Source organism: Sphaeramia orbicularis, chromosome 15, assembly GCF_902148855.1.
Source record: "Sphaeramia orbicularis chromosome 15, fSphaOr1.1, whole genome shotgun sequence".
Taxonomy (NCBI): domain Eukaryota; kingdom Metazoa; phylum Chordata; class Actinopteri; order Kurtiformes; family Apogonidae; genus Sphaeramia; species Sphaeramia orbicularis.
The window spans coordinates 3686397-3709878 of record NC_043971.1 but is presented as its reverse complement, the minus strand read 5'-3'; the positions used below and the strand labels follow the sequence as shown (position 1 = coordinate 3709878).

The 23482-nt window shown below is 39.3% G+C and overlaps 1 protein-coding gene across 1 annotated transcript; it reads right to left on the bottom strand.

Moving 5' to 3' along the window:
* Positions 1-2463: 2463 nt before the first annotated feature.
* qkib (QKI, KH domain containing, RNA binding b) lies at positions 2464-17260 on the bottom strand. Its single transcript, XM_030156198.1, is given in 10 exon segments — positions 2464-5056; positions 5059-5176; positions 5178-5246; positions 5248-5403; positions 5405-5421; positions 5905-5992; positions 8145-8288; positions 14145-14261; positions 14345-14487; positions 16772-17260. Coding segments are annotated over 10 exon segments (1047 nt in total). The 5' UTR covers positions 16914-17260; the 3' UTR covers positions 2464-5003.
* Between the last annotated feature and the right edge of the window lie 6222 nt (positions 17261-23482).

Sequence of the window (23482 nt, the reverse complement as noted above, 5' to 3'; positions counted from 1 at the left end):
ACATCATGAGGTTATCCACCAATAGCATGATGGCAGTTCCTTCTACAGGTACAGTTTATTATTTAGTTTAATAAAGTTAAAATAAAAGTAAATATGTTAAATGATTTCATTACTTGAGCTTAAAAAGAACAGACTTATAGACACTATTAAAGTAAAAGGTAAAAACATGAAAGTAACAAAGAAAATGAGTGAAAAATAGCAACATGTTAGTGTTAATATTAATAGTAAATGTTAAAGTTGTGAGTTGATGAATCAAATTAATTTTAAAAAATAACAAAATATCACACATAGTCATTCACAGAAAGTTTTTTTTTTTTTTTAACTCAAATGAACTTTTATTGCTTTTCCAAAAGAATATTTTCTATTTACAACAAACTTTATCGATAAAAGCAAAACACTACACAACTCACTAATGCCTTTAAATAAACTACATCACATCACATCTGCACATATGAACATACATGTGCATCAACAGTCTCATATATAAACAGTGGAAGGTCCAATGTCTCATATAAAGATAAAATAAATTCACAAATAGACACAAAACTCTACAGAACACTAAAGACACACTGTGTTCATCTGGAAACTAAACGTCTAATCTTACATCTCAGAAACATTCCTGCTTCATACTTTCATATATATTTATATATCTTTAACAACATGTAAATACTGTTCTCAACAAAAAATAAGAAAATAAACGAGGCTTACAGTAGAACATAAAGAACATCTCCAGTGGAGTGGATTCCCTCAGATTCTTGTGAATGAGGTGGACCTGCTCAGGTCCAGGTTGGTCTGTTGAGGTTTTCAGAGGTTTTAAAGTCTGTTGTGTTGACGGAGGAGGAGCTTCGTGTTCATGGTAAAAACCAGACTGTGGACGTTCATGGAATCACTGAGGCTTCATTCACATTCATTAACTGCTGGATCGGGTTCGGTATCAGTCCACGTGGACTGTCCTGAGATGGTCCGTGTAGGAAAAACCCACATCAGAGTCAGCTGACTTTAACTTCAGCATCCACCAGGAAAACACCATGTAAACATAAACCAGTGCATCATCAGCATCGCTCAATACAGTTGAATATATTTGACCTCAGATGGATTTTGTTTGATGTGATGGAAGATGTCCTCCACCGCCAGCACCGTCAGACCACAGCAAACGCACAGGTTCACTGATTACGCCTGAACGCAACGCGCCACGCCATCCAATATGACAGCAACACGTTCCGATCAGGCGTTGTGCAACTTCACATCAGATTTGTTTGATTAAACTGTCAGTGTTGGCTATTGATTACTAGATCAATACATATCATAGTTTTATCTTTTAGTAAACCCCTTGTGTGATAAATACTTTTCATAATGTGGAAAAGAGAGAAAATGATGTTTCTGCTGATGTTCTGATGCTGTTCAACCCATTTCATTGGACAGTTTCAGTTCACAGTTTTATAATTTAATAAGAAGAAATGTAGATGTTTTCCCGTACGAGTTCATCAAAGTGGAGTAAAACTAGGTATTTGGCCGTTTTTTGACCTTTCACCTTCACTGTGTAGAATAAATAATGATGATTTATTCACTTGGTTATGGCCTAAAAATGGTTAAAAACAAACTATCATGCAGGTTCTCTTAAGATCCCGACCATGACATTGACGGCACATTTAATGAATTTTCATAGTGCAATTGTGACTCCAACTGCATCCGCTTCAGTTTAGATCAAGAACGTTCAGGTTCCACATTCAGACCAACATGACCACTAAAATAATAACCTATAAATAATATAAACTCTGAAATTGTCTCTGTTTTAGAGTGACAAAGTAAAATTACATTATGGAATGTTTATATCTACAAACTATCCTTCAAAAATCTTTGTGAAATGAGTCTGACACCATTGATTGTTAATCTATTCAGCGTAATTTTTGTGTTTCACAAATTCATCCCGGATGGGCCCTTTGGTGGGTGGTTTTGGCCCACGGGCCGTATGTTTGACACCCCTGGTTTAGAGAAAGACCCACCAAGTTTAGTTAAAATATATGATAAAAATTACTAAACTAAACCATGATCTTAAACCTGCAGGATCCAGAACCACAGTGTCTTACGTCAAAGTCCTGGATGTTATAAAAGCATCATCGACACTTGGATCTGAACACACGACAGCCCAGAACATCAATAACATCGGGTCTAGATTAAGGATTTCATCTTTTACAGATACACACTAGAAGCATGGTTCATCAGCAGAAACATCAGATCCTCATTGAAAAAACGGTGATGATTTGATTCCAAATTAAAATGAATTCATGATGAAAAGTAAAACAGGTTTGCGTCAACTCGCTAACAAACAGTTAGCTAACATGTCATTAGCTGTAAGAACGTAATAAATCTGTTAGCGTGGTTCTACTGAGTGGTTTGGGTCGGTTTGGTTCAGTATTTTGTGTGTTTCCATTATAAAAGGAGCCCAAACAACTGACCCATTTCTTGGTACTGTTCTGTTGGAGACCCATATGAAAATGGTACGGAACCAATAGTGGGCGGAGCTACACCAACGTACACCCAGTAAAGTCCAATAATTGGCTCACAAACAAGTCACTCCTTCCTGCTGGACGTCGTCCATTGTTGTTGTTAGTTCTGTTGCATTTGTTGTCGTCACACCAGTATGACATCACAGTGCCACCGAATTTGTCCTTAGCCCCGCCTACCAAGTGAGGATAAATGTGGTAGTGGAAACACTCCAGTCCAGGCCGTACCATTCCGAACTGACCGTACCGACCCGAACCAACTTACATGAAACGCTCAATAACACCCAACAATTCATCATTTCCTGTAACGTTGTTTCTGACGTTTCAGAGTCGACACTTTAAGCATAGCTTACCTAAAGCCCAGGGGTTGATGGGAAATGTCTGCAATCTGCTCACACTAACTTTAACTTAACCTTCTAAACTTCATCTATGATCATCAGACACTTCGACATGTTAAACTCTAAAGCAGTATGTCATCGGCGTACAGTGAGACACAGGTTTATGGATTTTACTGTTTGGAGTTCAAATATTTCAGATAATTTTTTGTAAAATGTCGATGCTAACGTGGACAGAGGCTGGTGGTTTTCCCTGTTCACAGTATTTGCATTAAATTACATGAAAAGTGTTTGAAAAATCAGATGAACACAGATAATTAATATTTTTTTAAACATACAATGTAAATACAAATTCTTCTTTTTCTACTTATTTGCAGTTAAAATAGATTTTAGTATTTTTTACATAATAGTAGTTTTTTCTGTTGTCTTTCATTGGCTTTGTGGTGGATCCATAAAGTCATCCAATCAACAGAAGAGGATTATGTTAATGTCTCACATGGTTCACATCACCATCACATATCTGGACTGCATTTCCCAGAATCCACCTGTGGTTTTATTAATATACAAATAGGAGCAGTATGTCCTGACAGTCATTACTGATCAGTTACTCATTTTTGATCATGTTTTACTGATGAATGAGTTTTTCATTCATTGATTCATTCATTTTCTGTCCTCCAGAGGGTTGTTGGAGGGGTAGGGATAGAGGGGCGGGGCCTAAGGACAAACTGTAGATATTGTACTGTCAGAAAGTGTATCAATGTCCAAAACTCTATTTGAGCTTTATTTAACAACAAAAATGTCTGCATGTGAATTTAGTTTGTAATTAAAATAATTCCGGGGATGTTGTACAAGAATAATATGGAGTTTGTATAAACAATTTGATAGAATTTTATTCAACTGAATTTCTGTACATAATACATAAAAATAATTCCACAAATATAAATTCAGAAAGCAGTCGATTGGTAGGAAATATCAGTAAAAGGTACCTTTTTATGACATTATGGTACAGAGTCCTGATTGGAGGAAACATCACAGTGTGTTGTGTTCAATGGTCTCTAATAATAATCTGAGAGGCGATGATTTATAATCTTTAGAAACTGCAGATCAAACAAATTTTCTGCTGGTAAATCATTGCTAATTACTTCTATTTCATTTATTTTTGGTAAAAATGCTGTTGATTCTAAACACCAGGATTAATTGTTAACATTTAATTTAATTTAATTTATTAATATTGATATTGATATTTATTGATCTGCGTCTGATTCGTCGATGATCTCTGGTCCAGAACATCGCAGCGCTGGCACTGGTCTGGACTGAAACATCAAGTTCTGGTTCACGATAAACTTCAGGTTTTCAGCTGCCCCTGGAGGTGAGGTGGATTCTGGGTAAGGCAGGTGTAACCTGTCCACATGGTCGCACAGTAAAGGAACAGAAACACTACTGTGGGACAAACACCAGCAGCCAGTCAGGCAACACTCCACTAACACGCCCTCCCTGGATCTTATGAACCAGTGTGTTTGTCAGAGCAGCGCCCCCCTGTGGACAAACTGCTGCTATTTATTATTTATTTATTTAAATGAATCATCCTTTTAGTGTTTTAGACGTTATAACTTTAGAAATCAGTAGTTATGTTGACAGATGCTTTATTGTGAAAAGCTGCATCCGTCATGCATACATCGGGACCACAAAGGGGGCGGGGTTAAGTCACTGGGAGGCAGTGTCCATCCCCAAGCCACGCCCCAAAGGTCAGAACTGACTGTTCTTTTACTCGGGTTCAGTTCAGTTTTTATTTCAGACCAAACATTAAACTGTTTATTCAATGTCTTTACCGTCATTTGATGTAAACCTTTAACCTGTAACTTCAGTCGTTTGTTTCCACCTGTTGGAGGCGGAGCTGTTCAGATCACACCATTGGGTTCAGGATTCAGGGGAGTTTAGTCTCTACAGATTCTGGGTGGTGCATCTGCTAAATATCTACTACAATATTCATGCAGTTTACATTAAATGCTTTTAATTTACTTATGTTACGATAAAAAGCTTTTATATTTTTTGATCCTAAACCACGTCGGGTCTCGACTTGGTCCTGGTTTAGCTGTTCTGACTACAATGCTACTGGGAGGAGTTTATTTTGTTTTTGAGAGGGGCGGGGTCAGTTTGAGTTGTTTCAGGAGGCGTGCCTGAGCAGCAGCGTGGGGGCGGGGCTCCACTGGCCATGGTGTGGTGATGGTGAGGTGTAGGGGAGCAGTCGCAGGAGCAGGGGGCGGGGCCGGGTGCTGGCTTACCTAAAACTCCGCCCACCGTCTCCAGCGGATACTCCAGTATGGAGGCGGGCGCAGCCCAGCGCATACGGGTAGTCGTACGGGGCGTAGATCAGACCGGACTCGGCCGGCGGCGGCATCAAGGCAGCAGGGGTGAGGTGTCCCATTGGGCAAGACCGTCTGGATCTGACGAATCAGAGGCACAAGGGTGGGGCCGGTAGGGGCGGGGCCACGCAGAGCTGTGGGTGGAGCCAGTACAGGGGCAGAGCCAGAGAGGATTCGAGGAGTCTGTGTAGAGGCTGCAAGGAGAGAAGGCGAGGGAGGCTGAAGAGGAGGAGGAAGAGGAGGAGGAGGAAGGAGAGGAAAAGGAGGGAAGAGTAGGAGGAAAGGAGGAGGAGGAGGAGAGATGACAGGGATGAGTTCCTAGTACGTCTGTATTTTTTTTTTTTTTTTAACTTTATTGAAAATATTTGGGTATACAAGACATATTATATACTATATATATGTACATATATATGTGTATGTATGTTGTGTGTATATAATATAAATATAAATATATATATATATATATATGTATCTCGACTGAAATGTCATAACCAGGGTTTATCGATTATTGTATTTCTGAAGTGAATGTAAACGTGTCAGATCTGATTATTACAATTATCTGATAATTAGTTATTGGATTTCTATGGTCATGGACAGTGACAGAAAAGACATCGAATCCATTGGTGAAAATCAGGAAACAATAAGCCCCGCCCCAAGACCCGCCTCTTCTTCAGAGAGCGGTTGCTGATTGGTGGGTCTTACAGGTCTTGATGTTGGCGTCTCTGTACGTCCCGTTCAGGATCGCCAACTCCATCAGCTGCATCTTCTTCAGACTGTCCTCGCCCTCCGCCTGAAACCGAACAGGGAACGACACTGAATCAGACTGAATGGGAAGTAATGTTGAGAGTTTGCATTCGGTTTCACACACTTCACATCGTGTAAAAGCTAAGGTTATTATCGTTAATGAAAGCTAACGAAATGACGAAAATTAGAATTGAAAAAACATTTTCGTTAACTGAAATAAATAAAAGCTATAATTAAAAGAAAAAAACATAACTAACTGAAACTGTATTATGTGCTTACAAAACTAACTAAAACATACAAAATTATGGATAAAATTCCCTGAGTTTTTGTCTTTTTCAATGTCGGATTGATATGAAATCGATTTATTTTGCTCGAGCAATGTTAGCTGGCAGCCCCATATGGCACTGCCACTAATAACGGCAACTAACACGACAATGAAAACTAATAAAAACTAACAAACCTGCTCTAAAAACTAATTAAAACTAACTGAATTAGAGAAAAAAAAACGTCAAAACTAAATAAAACTAAACTATAACGAAAAATCCTAAACTATTATAACCTTGGTAAAAACAGAGAAGGTGATCTGAAGATGATCCAGAAATGAAAGTCAACTTTTTGAACTGTGAATTAAAAACAGTTGGTTTCCATCTGTTTGCTGGTTTGGTTCTGTTTCCATGTTCATGTTCCTCCATTCAACATCACCATGAATGACAGAACAATGAGATCCAACAGGAAACAGAAGGGTTTATATTTATCTGCAGACGGAGACTTCCTGTCACGCTGAAGAATGTCTAAGACTCAGCTTTATTCGACCCAAACATTAAGAGACAACAGGAAAAAAAACAACCATGAACTAAGAAATGAATCTAAACTGTGGAAACAATGGTGTCGCATTAAACAAACAGGAGGTAAATGAGTAGATACAGCAACTGTCAAGTGTCAGCAAAACACATGGTCTAAATCAAATCAATTAACAGGTTGTTGCTTTAGTTTCATCTTTTTAGAAAATGTACCAACTTTTCTAGAAAAAAAGGAAACCGATAAATAATTAAATAATCAAACAACTATTAAAGAAAAACTAATGGAGTGAATGAATCTAATGTCAGATGTTGGTAAAAATGAAGAAGGACGACCTAAAACAATCTGAACTCACAAACAAACCCACTTAAAATAAAAAATGAGATAGATAGATAGATAGATAGATAGATAGATAGATAGATAGATAGATAGATAGATAGATAGATAGATAGATAGATAGATAGATAGATAGATAGATAGATAGATAGATAGATAGATAGATAGATAGATAGATAGATAGATAGATAGATAGAAAAACATGAATATTAAAATGAGTGAAGACAAAAAGAGCACCAAAATGAGTGAAAAATAACAAAATGAGACAAAATTAATAAAACCTGAGCAAAACAAGCAAGAAAATGGACAAAAATAAACATAAATAAGTAGCAAAATGAATGAAAAGAAAAGATAGATTATTATAAGATGATGGATGGACAGACAGACAGACAGACAGACAGACAGACAGACAGACAGACAGACAGATAGATAGATAGATAGATAGATAGATAGATAGATAGATAGATAGATAGATAGATAGATAGATAGATAGATAGATAGATAGATAGATAGATAGATAGATAGATAGATTTACTTTATTAAATTCAAAATACAAAATGCGGTCACCACTCCACAAAAACAGTCATACCACATCAACAATCAATAAAAACATAAATAAATGCAGATCACATAAAAACATAAACACACCCCACCCCACCCCCCCGAGGACAGAAGTGTTCCTGAGCTTGAAAAGAAAAAATAATACAATGAGAAAAATAAGAAAATACTATGATGGTAATATAATAATAAAAGTCAGAGCTAAAACCCACTCTGAAGAACGACCTAAAACCTCTCCAACATGAAACCAGCTTCACTTCCTGTTACACACTGACATCAGATCGTCTACTTCCTCTTTTGTTTCTGCACAGCGACATCTTCCTGACTTCTGATTGGTCGGATGAAATGAAGGAAGTGAAAGTAGAGGAAGTGAAGGTCAGCAGAATCAGAATGTTTCCTGTGACTGAGCGTCCACCTTCAGCGTCTCCATCCACCTCCGTCAAACACGTCCAACGCACACCTGCATAAATGGGTCAGAGGTCAGAGGTCAGAGGGTGCATACTCACAGCGGGAACCAGCAGCTTGTTGACCTCGTCTGCGGCTCGTTTCAGTTTGATCTCCGCTCGGTTCTGAGCGTCTTCCACCGTGATGAGGACGTGGAGGTCCTCGTTCAGATGCTCCCAGTTGGGTTTCCCTCGGTTCTGCTCCTCCTGAAGGAACAGACGGAACCGTTAAACCCAGCAACCCTGCACCAACCACTCACAACAGACCACCCCCCTCAGACTGGACCAACCTTGACCCTGGTCCACCTTGAACCCCAACCCTGGTCCACCCATACCCCTGACAGACGGAACCTGTAAACCTGGTCCAAACACCATCCGCTCACAACAGACCACTGGAAAGACCCCGACCCTTACATCAAGGTTCTAATAGTTTTGGATTTTTCATTATAGTTTAGTTTTATTTAGTTTTGACTTTTTTTTTCTCTAATTCAGTTAGTTTTAATCTGTTTTTAGAGCAGGTTTGCTAGTTTTTATTAGTTTTTGTTATTTTCTAAATGCTTAGTTTTAGTTTAGTTTTAGTTTCTTTATATCTTTTCTCTTCTTCTCTGTCGTCGTATTCAAATAAATCCCAGACAGGACTCTGCTGCTTTCTCCCAACTTCAGTCTCCATGTTTCCAGGTAGAGTGGGGACCAGAAGACGACTGGAAACCACAAGTGACGAGAAGTGACGGACTGTTAAATATCATATGGTGCCAGCAGATAAAATTGCTTGAGGGAAATAAATCGATTTCATATCGATCCAACGTTGACAAAGATGAAAACTAAGGGAATTTTATCCAGAATTTATCCATAAAAAATAGTTTTTATTTATTTCAGTTAACGAAAATGTTTTTACAATTCTAGTTTTCGTCATTTCGTTAGTTTTCGTTAACGATAATAACCTTGCCTGACATCGACCCCGACCACGACCCCGACCCCGACCCCGACCCCGACCCCGACCCCGACCCCGACCCCGACCCCGGTCCACCCTGACCCCTGATCCCCGTCCCTTGACCTTGGTCCAAACACCATCCACACCAACTGCTCACAACAGATGACCCCCCTCAGACTGGACCAACGATCCTGGTGCACCCCGACCTCTGACCCCAGTCTATCTATGACATCACAGTAGAGTCACAGCTGACTGAATATGATCAGTGATTGGCTATTACAGCTGTCAATCACATATTTAACCCCTAACATTAGTGCTTTAACCCATTTATTCTTTTTTTACAGCATTAATCTGAACTGTTTCAGACCAGGATTTATTTTTATTTTTAGTTCTGATTTACTCTGTGCATATGTGACCGGTGGTATCGTCTCTGCGTTGTGTTTCTTACTGGTGTGATGTAGAATGGACCCGCAGGACACAATGTTGTGAATGGAGGAGGAAATAGTACTCCCACTTTGTTTATTCTGGCAATATGCAAATTAAAATACAATTAGTCCTGACTGTGGTCCAGCCCCAAACTATAATGAAAAAGACACTGGTTAGCATGCTCTCAAACACGCGCTTAGTTTACCCGTCAAACATATGTACAATCAATTAGTATCGATACTCAATCTACTCGATTACTATGTAAATAACAATATAGATTAAATTAGATGCCAAAAAGGGACATAAAATCACTTAATAATACACAATGACATTATGAGACATTCAAACAGGGAAGAGGAAGAGGAAGGGGAGGAACCCGACTTTATACTGGGGTACCCCTGGAGATAAACAAAGAAGACCAGACATAAACCAACGAAGAAGAGGGTGGAGGACCAAACAAAACACAGCACTATGACTAAAGCAATGCCAGGTAACAACTAATTAAAAGAGCAATCATAAATATTTACAAAAATAACATTATTATTCAAATTAATTAACTTGTAGTTTGTAAATATCTTGCACCACAAGGGGGCGCTACCTCCCAATTTGTCAGGATTTAAAACTACTATAACAACTATGTTACATGAAACACTTGTGAATGTGACGAACTGTTGATAAAGTGTACCTGGACTCAGTGTGTGACAGTTAATCTGATCAAAGGTGATTGTTTGTACCGTGAACATCACACTCTGGACATGATGATGATGAAGTCAACATGTTTTATAATCTATGAACCGTCACAACAGAATGAAACTCAAAGCAGATCCATCCTCTGTGTTTACAACCAGAGGACGTTATAAACCACTGTGTTAAATACAGATTCAACTGGTTTAACACACATTGACTGATGCAAAGACTCTGAACAGTCAATACGATAAAACAGAACAAATCCAGAAAAAAAAGAATTAAACCTGACAGAATAAAACACCATGAGTTCTGACATTTGGTGAAAATGTCACAATCAGAGGTTTTTGTCCATTTGTCGATTTGACGTCAGACTGAAGTGAATGGACTGAAGATGGAAAAGGTTCAATAGTTTTGGGTCAAACTGCTGCGAAAACACTCGTCTGTTTGTGTTTCTGTGTGTGAGCGATGCTAACAAGGTTAGCCACCTGCTACGCTAACAGAGACACATGAGACGGAGAGGGCGGCAGGACGCCGAGCAGAACCAGATGGAAAAAACAGAAATGTGAGAGTTCAGACTCTGGACCGAAGCCCAGCTGACAAACACACACCCATCGACCAATCAGCTGCAGACGCCACGGTCCAGCTGGTACCAACGCCATTCACAACTTTAACGGACTTTTGTAATAAATGAAGGTCGGATCCAACAGGTCTGGGCCTAAAAACCATCAATATCCAGCTCAAGGTTATTATCATTAATGAAAACTAACGAAATGATGAAAACTAGAATTGTAAAAACATTTTCGTTAACTGAAATAAATAAAAACTATAATTAATAGAAAAAAAAAAGATAACTAACTGAAACTGTATTGTGTGTTTACAAAACTAACTAAAGCATATAAAAATTATAGATAAAATTCCCTTAGTTTTCGTCTTTGTCAATGTCGGATTGATACAAAATTGATTTATTTCCCTCGAGCAATTTTAGCTGCTAGCACCATTCGACACTTGACGGTCCGTCACTTCTCATCACTTGTGGTTTCCAGTCGTCTTCTGGTCCCCACTCTACCTGGAAACATGGAGACTAAAGTTGGGAGAAAGCAGCAGAGTCCTGTCTGGGATTTATTTGAATACGAAGATTGAAGAAGAGAAAAGATACGACAAAACTGAAATTAATACTAAAACTAAACTAAAACTAAGCATTGAGAAAAAAATTTAATTAATAAAAACTAGCGAACCTGCTCTAAAAACAAATTAAAACTAACTGAATTAGAGAAAAAAAGTCAAAACTTAACAAAACTAAACTATGATGAAAAATCCTAAACTATTATATAACCTTGATCCAGATGTGATATCATGATCTGGTTGAAATAAAACAACCAAAGGTATTTACATTGCGAAGGTCGACGCTGAGATCAATATCAACAGGAGGTTTACGTAAATGTTAGCGCATCCACAATTATCCACTGACAGGAAACCACAGTTAGCAAAGAAAAATAAAATCTAAAATTGATTTATTAAATACACAAGAAATTAACTGTAATATACAACCAACAACTGAACATTTTAGGTAACTGGCTCAAAGTTTGGACATATTTTCAGTTTTTACTACAGTCGCTGCTGCTGATAAAAAAATTATGTCATTGTCAGAGAAATGTTCATTGGAAGTCTTGACCTTATATGTGCAAATGTTGTGATGTAACGAGTTATAAAATGTAACAAATTACACAGGAATTAAAACAGGTTGTAGAAATCCACTTGATTTTTGCCCAAATTAATATAAAAAGATAGTTTTGCAACAGCTGGAGGGTTCAGATCCAAACTTTTTGAACCGTTAGGGTCCAAATACACAAATAAATGAACCAAAGACTAATAAAAGTGGGTTTTGCAAAATATGACCCCTTTAAAGACAAACTGTGGTTCATCCTCTGGGGCTGAAATGTGAAGCCAGTGTGGAAGCATCAACATCTGCAGTTCCATGAAAGTCCACTAGAACAGGGGAGGGGGGGGGGGGGGGCACATTCACTCCAATTTAATCTGAAGTGGGCCGGACCAGTAAAATAATAGCATGATAGCCAATAAATAATGAGAACTCCAAATTGTTTTAGCACAAAAAATAACCTTCAGTTATGCCAATATTTACATTTACAAACTATCCAAACTAAAGGATGTGAATAACCTGAAAAAAATGAAATTTGTTAAGAAATATAAGTACAGCTTTATCAACATAATGCCTCGACTTATCATTTATACATGTGCAGTACATATGAGATCTACAAAGGCACAAAACATTTAGTAACAGCCAGAATATACTGTCATGTCGGCTTCTGGACTTTGTCTGTCTTTTCTGTTTTGTTTGTCATTTCCTGTTTTATTTTGTTAAGTTTCCCTCATGTGTCTTGTCTGTTGTCTTTACTTCCTTTTGTGTTCACCTTTCACCTGATTACCTTGCTCCTCCCTGATTATCTCCACCTGTGTCTCATTGTCTTCCCGCCCTCTTGTGTATTTAAACCCTGTGTCTTCCCCTGTTCCTTTGCCAGTTTGTGCTCTGCAACTCGTTGTATTCACTTACCAGCGTTTCTTGGATCCTGTTTGTTCGTCTGCCGTGTTTGACCTGTTTTCGTCCCTCGACCTTCGATTCAGCCTGACCTCTTCCTGCCTGCCTGTTCCCGACCTGGTTCGTACCCGACTTCGTCTCTGCCTGCTCCCTTTATTACCTCAGCCTCCTACGTTAACCTGTGCTTCGACCTCCGCCTGGATTACTACCGTGAGTTTGCTCGTCCCCTATGTACCGTTGCTCGATTGATTGTTTTCCCGTGTATGACCTGGCTTGTCTATTGACCACCCTCTGTCTGTCCCTAGTGGGGATTCCGTGGGGGTTTTCCCGACTCGGCCGAGTCGGCCGTCTGTCTATCCCACCCGCAGCCCAGACGTTTACCCCCGGAACCGGAGGCCTCTCAGAAGACAAATATTCTCTGTGTAGAGTTTTTTCTTCTGTAAAAGTGTTTAATAAAAACACTAAATCTTATTCGGTATTTGTGGTCTTGCTTTTGGGTTCTGCCTCTGTACTCAGTCTACTACATATTGTTAAAATCGCACTTAATTTTCTTTAGATATTTCAGGTTGTTCATATTTGTTCAGGTTATTCATGTTTTATTGTAAAAGGATAGTTTCTTAATGCAAATATTTTCATAATTTAATGTTTTTGCACTAAATCAAAGAGAAAAAATTGGTGTTGTCATTATTTATAGGTTATTATGATATTATTTTTGAGTTCCTATTGAACAACATGTAAAAATGAACTTTACAGCAGAGTTAAATATGTTTTTTTTTTTTTTTTTTTTTTGGTTCAGTCACTATAGATCAGATTAATATTATTTTTTAAAAAGAGGTGTGGTCTCTGTGATTGACACCTGGCAGTAGCTCATCTGTCAACACATTCAGACTCTGGTTTATTGAATAAAACTTATTTTTGGAGGATTCTGTCATTACGTTTACTGGAGATTCATCTAAATAACCAGAGGAACTTAGCTGCATTAGCTGATGTCAGCATTAATATGTATTCAGCATATGCTAATTGACAAGAACCAGGCTAAGTCATTAATGATTAATGATAATTATTACAATAAAGGTTGAATCAGAACAAAATGAAAACAATGTAAAGGACCAAGACAAAAACAACATAAAAACGATTTAAAAAATTGTATAGAAACATGAATCAGGTCGCATGAAGATGACGTCACTGCTGTGTATAAGTTTTGATTAAGTTTAATCTGATTCTTATTCATTAAAATGAAAAGACTGAAATGTTCTAACTGGATGCAAATGAAAAATCGTTCAGTCAAAAGAAGTCGTACATTATGATAAGAATTAGCATGATTAAAGAAAACATGACCACGCCCACCTTGACACCTCAAGTATCATAAACATACATGACACTCATCTCCATGGCAACAGCAGCTGAGGCTCATGGGTATTGTAGTGTTAGAGTCAGTATTCGTGTGTGTCTATGTGGGCGTTACCTTCTTCTTGTCTCTCATGGAGCCCCGCCCCCTCACCATGATCTTACATCCTGTCTCCGCCTCCAACTGCTTCGCTGTAAGACCACGAGGTCCCAGAATCCTTCCTACAAAGTTAAACTAAACAACAGACATGGAGAGGTGGTTACCATGGAGACCAGCTGACCAATCAGACGCTGTCTACGTGCGATGCGGCGTCTTACGTCAGGATGTTCCTTCACGGGGACGAACAGTTTGTCCTGCAGTTGGACGACTGGACCCACGCCTTCGGGAAGGTCAGGGCCACCGCGGTCCGAAGACCCGCTCAGGGTGTCAGTGTACATGTGCTTTCTGACACGCATGATCTCTGCAACACACACCAACAGGCAACACATCAACACAAAGACTGGCAACTCATGTCAACACAGGGGCAGGCAACATGTCAACTTACAAACACAAAATAAGACAACACAAAGACACGCATGATCTCTGGAACAAACAGAAACATACAACACGTCAACACAGGGACAGGCAACACGTCAACATGAGGACAGGCAGCATGTCAACATACAAACACAAAACAAGTTAACACAAAGACACGCATGATCTCTGGAACACACAGCAACATGCAACACATCAACATGGGGACAGGCAATGCATCAACACAGGGATAGGCAACACATCAACACGAGGACAGGCAACACATCAACACGAGGACAGGCAACATGTCAACATACAAACACAAAACAAGTTAACACAAAGACACGCATGATCTCTGGAACACACAGCAACATGCAACACATCAACACGAGGACAGGCAATGCGTCAACATAGGGAAAGGCAACATGTCAACATACAAACACAAAACATGGCAACACAACAACACATGTGATCTCTTGAACACAGAGCAACATGCAACATGTCAACACAAGAAACAGGCAATACATCAACACTGAGACAGGCAATACGTCAACATGGGGACAGGCAACACGTCAACACGAGACAGGCAAGATGTCAACACAGAACAGGCAACACATCAACACACAAACACAAAACATTGCAACAGAAGGACAACATACAACAATATGCAACATGTCAAGATGGAGACAGGCAACATGTCAACACAGAACAGGCAACACATCAACATGAGAATCAGCAACATGGCAACCCGTTAACACAAAACCCAGGTATGGGTCCTGTTCTGGACAGTGGGTTTAATGATCACTGAGGGTAAACCTGAACTTAAACCTGAGGTTCAAGGTGAATTCTAAAACTAAACCATTTACAGATGATGGTGGTCGGTTCTGATTCTGGTCTGGGCTTCGTGGATCAGGTTTTGATGGTTCATTCTGGTCCAGACAATCAGTTTATGGGTTTGGAATTAGACACTGACGTAAGAAAAAAGAATAAAACACAACCAAAGAAAGAAAGGAAAGAAAAACAACAGCAAAGTGGAGGCGGTTAGGAAAGGACGTGTACCGCGATGTGAGGACAATGAACGCATCGTGAGGACAGTGAACGTATCATGAGGACAGTGAACTCATCGTGAGGACAGTTAACGTATCGTTGAAATGGCTCTTGTTTGTTTCCTGTTAAATGCAACTGAATCTGATGATCCTCGGTGTGTTTTTATTTCCTGTGACTGACATGTTACTCCTCCTGCTGTTTGTCCAGATGTGTTCAGGGTGTGTGGCCTCCTCCTCCTCCTCCTCCTCCTCCTCCTCCTCCTATCAGTTCCAGATGTTCCTGATTCCTCTTCTGTTCCATTAGCGTTTACATGTTTGCTCAGATTTTAAAGCATCGTCACTTTTATTGAATTATTCTTTTCATTCTGGATTGGACTGTTATTTTTCACATTTGTCAGTTTGATTGTAAATATTAAGAGATACCTCACATTTACCCAAAACCAGCTGGAGCCAGAACCAGAATCAGGGAAATCATCTGTTTGAATTGACGTGAAATTCAATTTATCATAAAATAGGCTGCATTAATCAAAAGGTAAAATCCTGTTTTATGTAAAAGTCTAAATGATAAAGGAACTAAAGAATATTGCAGAGTAAAGGTTCAATATTTACTCTGAGATTCCGTGAACTAGAAAATAAAGATTCACAAAAATACTCAAAACGTTATATAATCTACACACAGTCGACACATTAAAATAAAACCAAAAAACAGCTTTGAGGACAAACATATGGATCACTCTTCATAAGTATCAGGTTTTAATCCGTTTCATGTCGTTTAATTTAATAAAATTAAATAAAATGAGAGAAATTATTTAATAACCAGAGATAAAAACAACTTTAGGATTTGGGGTTTTAACTTTCAGGGGTTAGAAGTGTCCACTATACAAGTAAGGGGTTAAAACGGGTGCAAACGGGTCAAACGGATTAAACAGGTGCAAACGGGTTAAACAGGTGCAAACGGGTTAAACAGGTGCAAACGGGTTAAACAGGTGCAAACGGGTTAAACGGGTGCAAATGGTTGAAAATGGTTAAAATGGGTTGAAAAGGGTTAAGCAGGAGTACACGGGTTAAACAAGTGTAACCGGGCGTAAGCGGGTTAAATAGGTGTAAACGAGTTAAACGGGTTTAAAAGGGTTAAACAGGTGTAAAGGGGTTAAAGGAGTCCGGGGTTCGTGACCCGGGTCTCACCCTCGTCCAGGAGCCGCTCCAGATGTTGGAAAATCCCGCAGAAGTTCGGTAAACTGTTCATGAGCTTCTTGTCGTTCATGAGCTGCATCAGATAATCCGGACTGGGTCTGGGTCGGTCCTTTCCCTCCATGTCCCCCACCATGGTCCTCAATCAATACCCAATAAATACACCGATCGATCAGTCACAGGATCCGGATCACGTCGCAGGACCACATGGACCTCATCCAGACCCGGTCTCGGAGCTCGGTTCTGTTTAATCCCAGGGGTTGAACCGAGTCACTGAGGTCTGACGAACTGATCCGGATCAGAGGAGGACGGGTCCAGCCCCGGGTCTGGGTCTCTGCTCTGCCGGGTCTCTCATCCGGAGCCGCGGGGTCCCAGCGGCTCAGTTTTAGGGGTTCTGTCCCGGGTCTCTGCTCCTCCGTGTCCCGGCTCTGTGCGCCTGTCTGTGCCCGGCTCTGTGCGCCCGTGTGCCGCCGTCAGACGCGCCTCCCTCCGCTCCTCCACCTCCTCCACCTCCTGGTCCCAGACTCAGACTGACGGACCAACAGGGTTTTGGTCAAGTTCACCAACAGGAACAAAGAGCTTCTGTCTCAGCCTTCGAAGTAAAAGCTCATCAGAGCCGGAGCTGGACATGAAAACCTGAACACAGAATAAAGTGGATCCACTCAGGCCTCATGTGGCAGAACCTGAACAGAACCAGGTGGATCTGGGTCTGGATGGTTAAAGGAGATCCAGCACCAAGGATCCAGTCCAGCCCCTGAAGAAAAAGTCAGACTTAGTCAAAACACTTTTCTGTAAAGCTCAAGAAAACAAAAGTCAAACAGATGAAATCAGTGATAAATGCTCTGTTTCACTTTTTTTTTCCAACTTTATTGAAAATGTTTGAGTATACAGTCCATAAATTTTGAACAAACAACAAGATGTCAAAAAGGAAAAAGCATTTGAACAAATAAGTTTAAGAAAATAATGCATACATTTAAATACACAAAGCAGAATAGACAAATAATAGTATAAAAAATTAATTAAAAAAAATTAAAATAACAAATCTAACAAAAATAAATAAATAAATGCAACAGAGAGTTCAGTCTGATTTAAAGAATTGTTTATAAATAGCCAGGGTGCTAGAGCTTTTTTTTTTTTGTTATGGAAAAATTCTAATGATTTAATGTATTTTTCAAATTCCATTAGGAAGATTTTAAAATTTGGGTGTGTTTTGGTATATTTATTTTATGAAATTTTCCAAATAAAATGATCAAATTTACAACAAATTCTGAATTGCGAATGTTGTATTTAAAATATGTAATTACATTTTGGGATGTTATAGTTGCTCTGTTTCACTTTGAGCACTTTGTAAATTTTTTTTTTTTTTTTTTTTTTTCACATTATTAAGACACTGTAAACAATGAATAGTGAGTTTTTAGCTGAATGTTATGACCTTATTTTAGGATAATTTGCTTCGTATTTCAGTCTGATTCTTCTTAAAGTGTCAGGACTTGGTCTCTGTGACCTTGAGGCTTCCTCTGATTGGTCGGTGAACGCTCACCTGGATGACGTCACGCCGTTCTCAGGCCTCGCTGTGAATGAACCCGTCGGACTGAATGTGTTTTGGTACAAATGCTTTAATTGGTTTAATGTGTTTGGTGTCTTTCATATGGAAACGAGCTGAGCTTCGTCTGGAGCCAAAGAGCAGAAGAAAAGGCCTGAAAGAGGAGGAAAGGAAGCGGAGCGAGGAGGAGGATGAAGAGGAGGAGGAGGAGGAGGCATTCATTCTTCTGCTTCTGTTTGTGATGTCAGACGCTGAAAAGGAGTCTCTGAGCAAAAGGAGAACGAGTGAAAGAATGTGAGGAGGAGGAGGAGGAGGAGGAGGAAACAGTTTGATCCAGTTCAGACCAAACTCTGTCATCATCATCTTCATCATCATCACACTGTAAAAAAAAAACAAACTGTAATTTAAGAGAATTTTCACTGTTTATTTTACAGATTTTTCCTTTATTTTTAAGATACAGGAAAATACCAATGAAATTACAAAAATAGATTCTGATTTTACATGTCAAATATAAAATAACATGAAAAAACTGTAACTGCGAATAACCATAAAATTTCCAATTTTTAAATTTTTTTTTTTCTTTTTTCATGGAAAAATACAGTTAAAATACATTTGCAAATGTATCATAATTTCACAAATATTTCTTTTCTATTTATGAGATTAAACTGTTAATTTGAAGTTTAATACTGTAAAAAAAAATATATATATTAAAATCAGATAAAATTTCTGACAATTAACCGTTAAAGAAGTATTTGTTCTGTCAGTTGAACCAGACTTGTTTGTTAATTGACAAATATCTTGTGTAATTACAGGAGGTTTCACAACAAAAATGTTGAATAAATGTATTTTTGTGAATGTTGTGAACGACAATGTATAACATGTATAAGCGCTGATAAACTGTCCAAATACAGTTTTTATCAGTGGATTGGACAACTGAGTCTGACTGAAAATTATTTCTATCTACATTTATAGATAATTTGATTGTCTTAATACATGTAAATGTTCTTTATTAAACATTAAAAAGTCAAAAATATGCAAAATCTCATGTAAAGTTAGTGCAAAAAACTGTATTTTATATGGAAATTACCGCATTTTTATGAGACGGTAATTTTCCGTTATTTAACAGTATTTTTTTGGCACCCCAACTGCCAGAATATTACAGTTTTTTTTCCTTTTTTTTTTTTTTTACAGTACATCTTCATCATCATCATGTGTATCTGACGTCTTCTATGTTCACAGGAAACCGTGTAATAAAACCATGCCTCCTGATCTGAAACTATAAGAATCTGTTGATCTTAGAGATGGACAGAACCGGTACGAGGTCACTGGTGTTTGGATCATTGTTTCATAACAAAAGAACAAAAGGAGGCGATTATAGTCAAGAACAAACATGGTTCTGTCTGAGCAAAACAAAGAGTCACTGATCACAAACCACAGAACCACCAACACTCTCCAAGGGGTCTGGACCAGTTCTGTTCTGGAGGTCACAGGCCCGGTTCTGTCCTGGAGGTCAATGTTCTGGTTCTGCTCTGGTGGTCAGGGTTCTGGTTCTGTCCTTGGATGTTCTGGTTTGTACAGTCCTCTGGGTTTGATTCCGGTTCTTTTCCAAGTGTGATAAAAATTATTTTTTAAAGTTCTGAACTGTGGATCTGGGTCGGGGAACATCAGAACCAGGTCTAGAGTTTGAAAATCTGGTTAAACTTCTACATTTGGATGAAAAGTGTCCAAGGCTCAGAGAAGAGGAGGAGGAGGAAGGGGTGTGTGTGTGTGTGTGTGTGTGTGTGTGTGAGAAATGTTTCTCCCACAGTCGGGTCCAGTATTTGTGCAGATCTGGACCTGGTTCTGGTCTGGGTTCGGTCCAGACTTCTATGTTGAATGGGGAGGCCAGACCTCGGTTCTTGGCAGCTTCAGCTCATCCTAAGATTCATTCAGAACCAAAGAAAAGGAGATTGTCTTTATTAAGGAGGAGGAGGAAGAAGAAGAGGAGGAGATGGGGGGGGGGGGAGGAAGAGGAGAAGGAAGAGGAAGGGGAGGAGGAAGAGAGGGAGGGGCAGGGAGAGGAGGAGAAAGAACAGTATGAGGAGGAGCAGGAGAAGGAAGGAGGGGGAGGAGGAAGAATAGGAGGAGGATGGAGGAACAGTGTGAGGAGGAGGAGGAGGAGGAAGAAGAGGAGGAGCAGGAGGGGAAAAGAAGAGGGAGGAGGAGAAAAAGAGGAGGAAGAAGTGAGGGAGGAGCGGGAAAAGAAGAGGAGGAAAAAGAGGAGGAGGAAGAAGAGGAGGAACAGGAGGGGGAGAAGAAGAGAGAGGAGGAGGGAAAAGAGGAGGAAGAAGAGAAGGAGGAGGGGGAAAAGAAGAGGAGGAAAAAGAGGAGGAGGAAGAAGAAGAGGAACAGGAGGGGGAGAATAGGGAGGAGGAGGAAAAAGAGGAGGAGGACGAAGAGCAGGAACAGGAGGGGGAGAAAAAGAGGGAGGAGGAAGAAGAGGGGGAATGGGGGGAGGAAGAAGAGCATCAGGAGGAGGAACAGAAGGGGAGGAGGAGAAAGAAGAAGAGGAATTTGAGGGGAGAAGGGGAGGAGGAGAACTTTAACATTCAACTTTGAAGGGGGGGGGGGGGGGGGGCAGAAGGAGGAGGAACAGGAGGATGAGGAGGAGCAGCCTGCTCTTTGTGCTGGCTGTTTTCCGCCTGGTGACAGCTGATTCATATTCAAATGTAGTTTGTGAATGAACAGTGAACTTTACATTCCAACACTCACAGAGCTGAAGACTGGACTCCAGCGCCCCAGTGGACATGGACGGTACTGCGGCACAAACCACACCAGCCTGGAGGAGACCAACTGACGGGGTCCAACCTCCTGAACACTGTCTGTACGTCCACACTGAAGGGAAAACTGGACCAAAGATGACGGTTTGGACCCATATTTGACTCAGATCTGATCATTTATAAATCTGAACAGAATCAGTCCAAGGACACTTTTTCATATCTGGTTCTAAATCTGATCCATATCTGATGTTTTAATGTGACTTCAGTCTGAACAGTAAAGACACATTTCATCTGACTTTTACATCAGTGAAATGTGACACATCATAGTTCTGTCCTGGAGGAGGTGGAACCAGAACCAGGTCCATATTTTCTTCATAATCACAGTGTGAAGGATGTGACGTGTCAGGACGTAGACTGTTCCCATGTAGTCCATGGGCCAGATGAGATGTTGGCACCAGTCAAGGTGGTAAAGGTTGGTTATACTTTCTGAAAAGATACATGTCTGGAGTCAACATTTTGGTCTGATAACCTGTCTGAAGTCACAGCTAAATTACTGTTATCAACTGTTAAAGTCACCCTCCCCCACTGAAAAACTGCATTTTTGACACTGGTATTGGCATATCTTGGTATTGGCCCCGATTAAGGACATGTTTCAATGTTTTATATTAATGTTTGGTATCATTTTAAAGGGGACACTTGTGAATACCTTTGACATGCACAGTAGACACTGGAGCTCTTCAAACTTTTAATCACACACATTTTCCTACCATTTTGGCCTAAATCACCTCATTTCTTTTAGCCCTGTAGCATCAAGAAGCATCAGAGATACAAAATACAAACACTGCAATACTGGCATGACTAAGGATTCAGGAAATGTCTAATTTACCCATATTATCTCATTCTGGGGGATGATTTTCAGCCTTATATCAGGCAGACAGTTATTCTAAGAAAGCAGACCAAACAGTGAGATGAGGCTTCTGGTCCTGGCAGCTGCGTGTTAATGAAGTAGCAACCCACCAAAATACAATTCCAAAACCCAAACCTATTTTGATTTCAATGGTACAGGGGAGGTAGGATGCATTCAAAGCAATGAGTCAGGTGGCATCACATTTACATTACAATGAACAATCACACAAAAAAAACAACAGATTTCAACTAAAACTCAGAACTGAGCGTGAAGACCTGCAGTGTGAACGTAGCGTTAGAGAACCAGATCAAATAAAGAAGTCAGATTGGCCTTATTTTGACCAAATAACCTCATTGAGCAAAAATAAACCAATGCACAAAATCTGTAAAAATGAACAAAATATGAGCAACATAATCAACAAAATAATTAGAAAATGATCAAAAATGTACAAAATGAGCATTAAATCCAAATAATCTGTTTGGTAGATCACAGCGTCTCAAATCTTCGATGTAATTTACTACGAAATGAGGTAAAAACGCTTCAATGATCAAGTGAAACTACAGATTTATAAGTGAATCTAACTATGATCCTAGTTCCAACAACATCTGTTCAACAGAGTAACACAGAAACAATATAAAAATAGTTCCAGTGTCCCTGTACGTCAGCGTCCTGTTCCATGTGAATCCGTCCCCAGCTGAATGTTTGAGGTTGTCAGGGTCTGTCTGTATGTTCCAGTCCTGTGGTCTGGATGCACATCAATCTAACAATAGAAGTGGGCGGGACTTTCACTGGAGGAGACCTCAACTCATCCAATCACAGTCCATATATGACTTCTATCAGTGACCAATAGGAACTAGACTGATATCTGGAACCATTTACATGTTAGAAACCAGGGGTGTCAAACTCATTTTAGTTCAGTTCCACATTCAGCTAAATTTGATCTGAAGTGGGCTGAACTAGGAAAACAATAACATAATAATATATGAATAATGTCAACTCCTAACTTTTCTGTTTTAGGGTGAAAAAAGTTAATTTACATTATGAACAGGTTTACCTCTACAAACTATCCTTTCAAAAGATGTGAATAACATGAACTGAAAAAATAAGTGTAATTTTAACAATATTCTGCCTCAGTTTATCATTTACACATGTACATTATAACTTACAGATCACAGTGGATCTACAAACACACAAAACATTTAATAACAGATAGAATATTATTAAAATTGTACTTATTTTTCTTAAGACATTTCAGGTGTTTCCTATTTGTTCAGGTTATTCACATATTCACATGTTTTGCAAAATTATACTTTGTTTTAGTGTAAATACATGAAAATATTTATATTTACAAAGAGAAAAATTTGGAGTTGTCATTATTTATATGTTATTATAATAGTATTTTACTGAATCCTGCCCATTTGAGATTGAATTGGTCTGAAAGTGGAACCTGAACTAAAAGGACTGTTAATATCTTTGTGTAATTTTTGCATTTCACA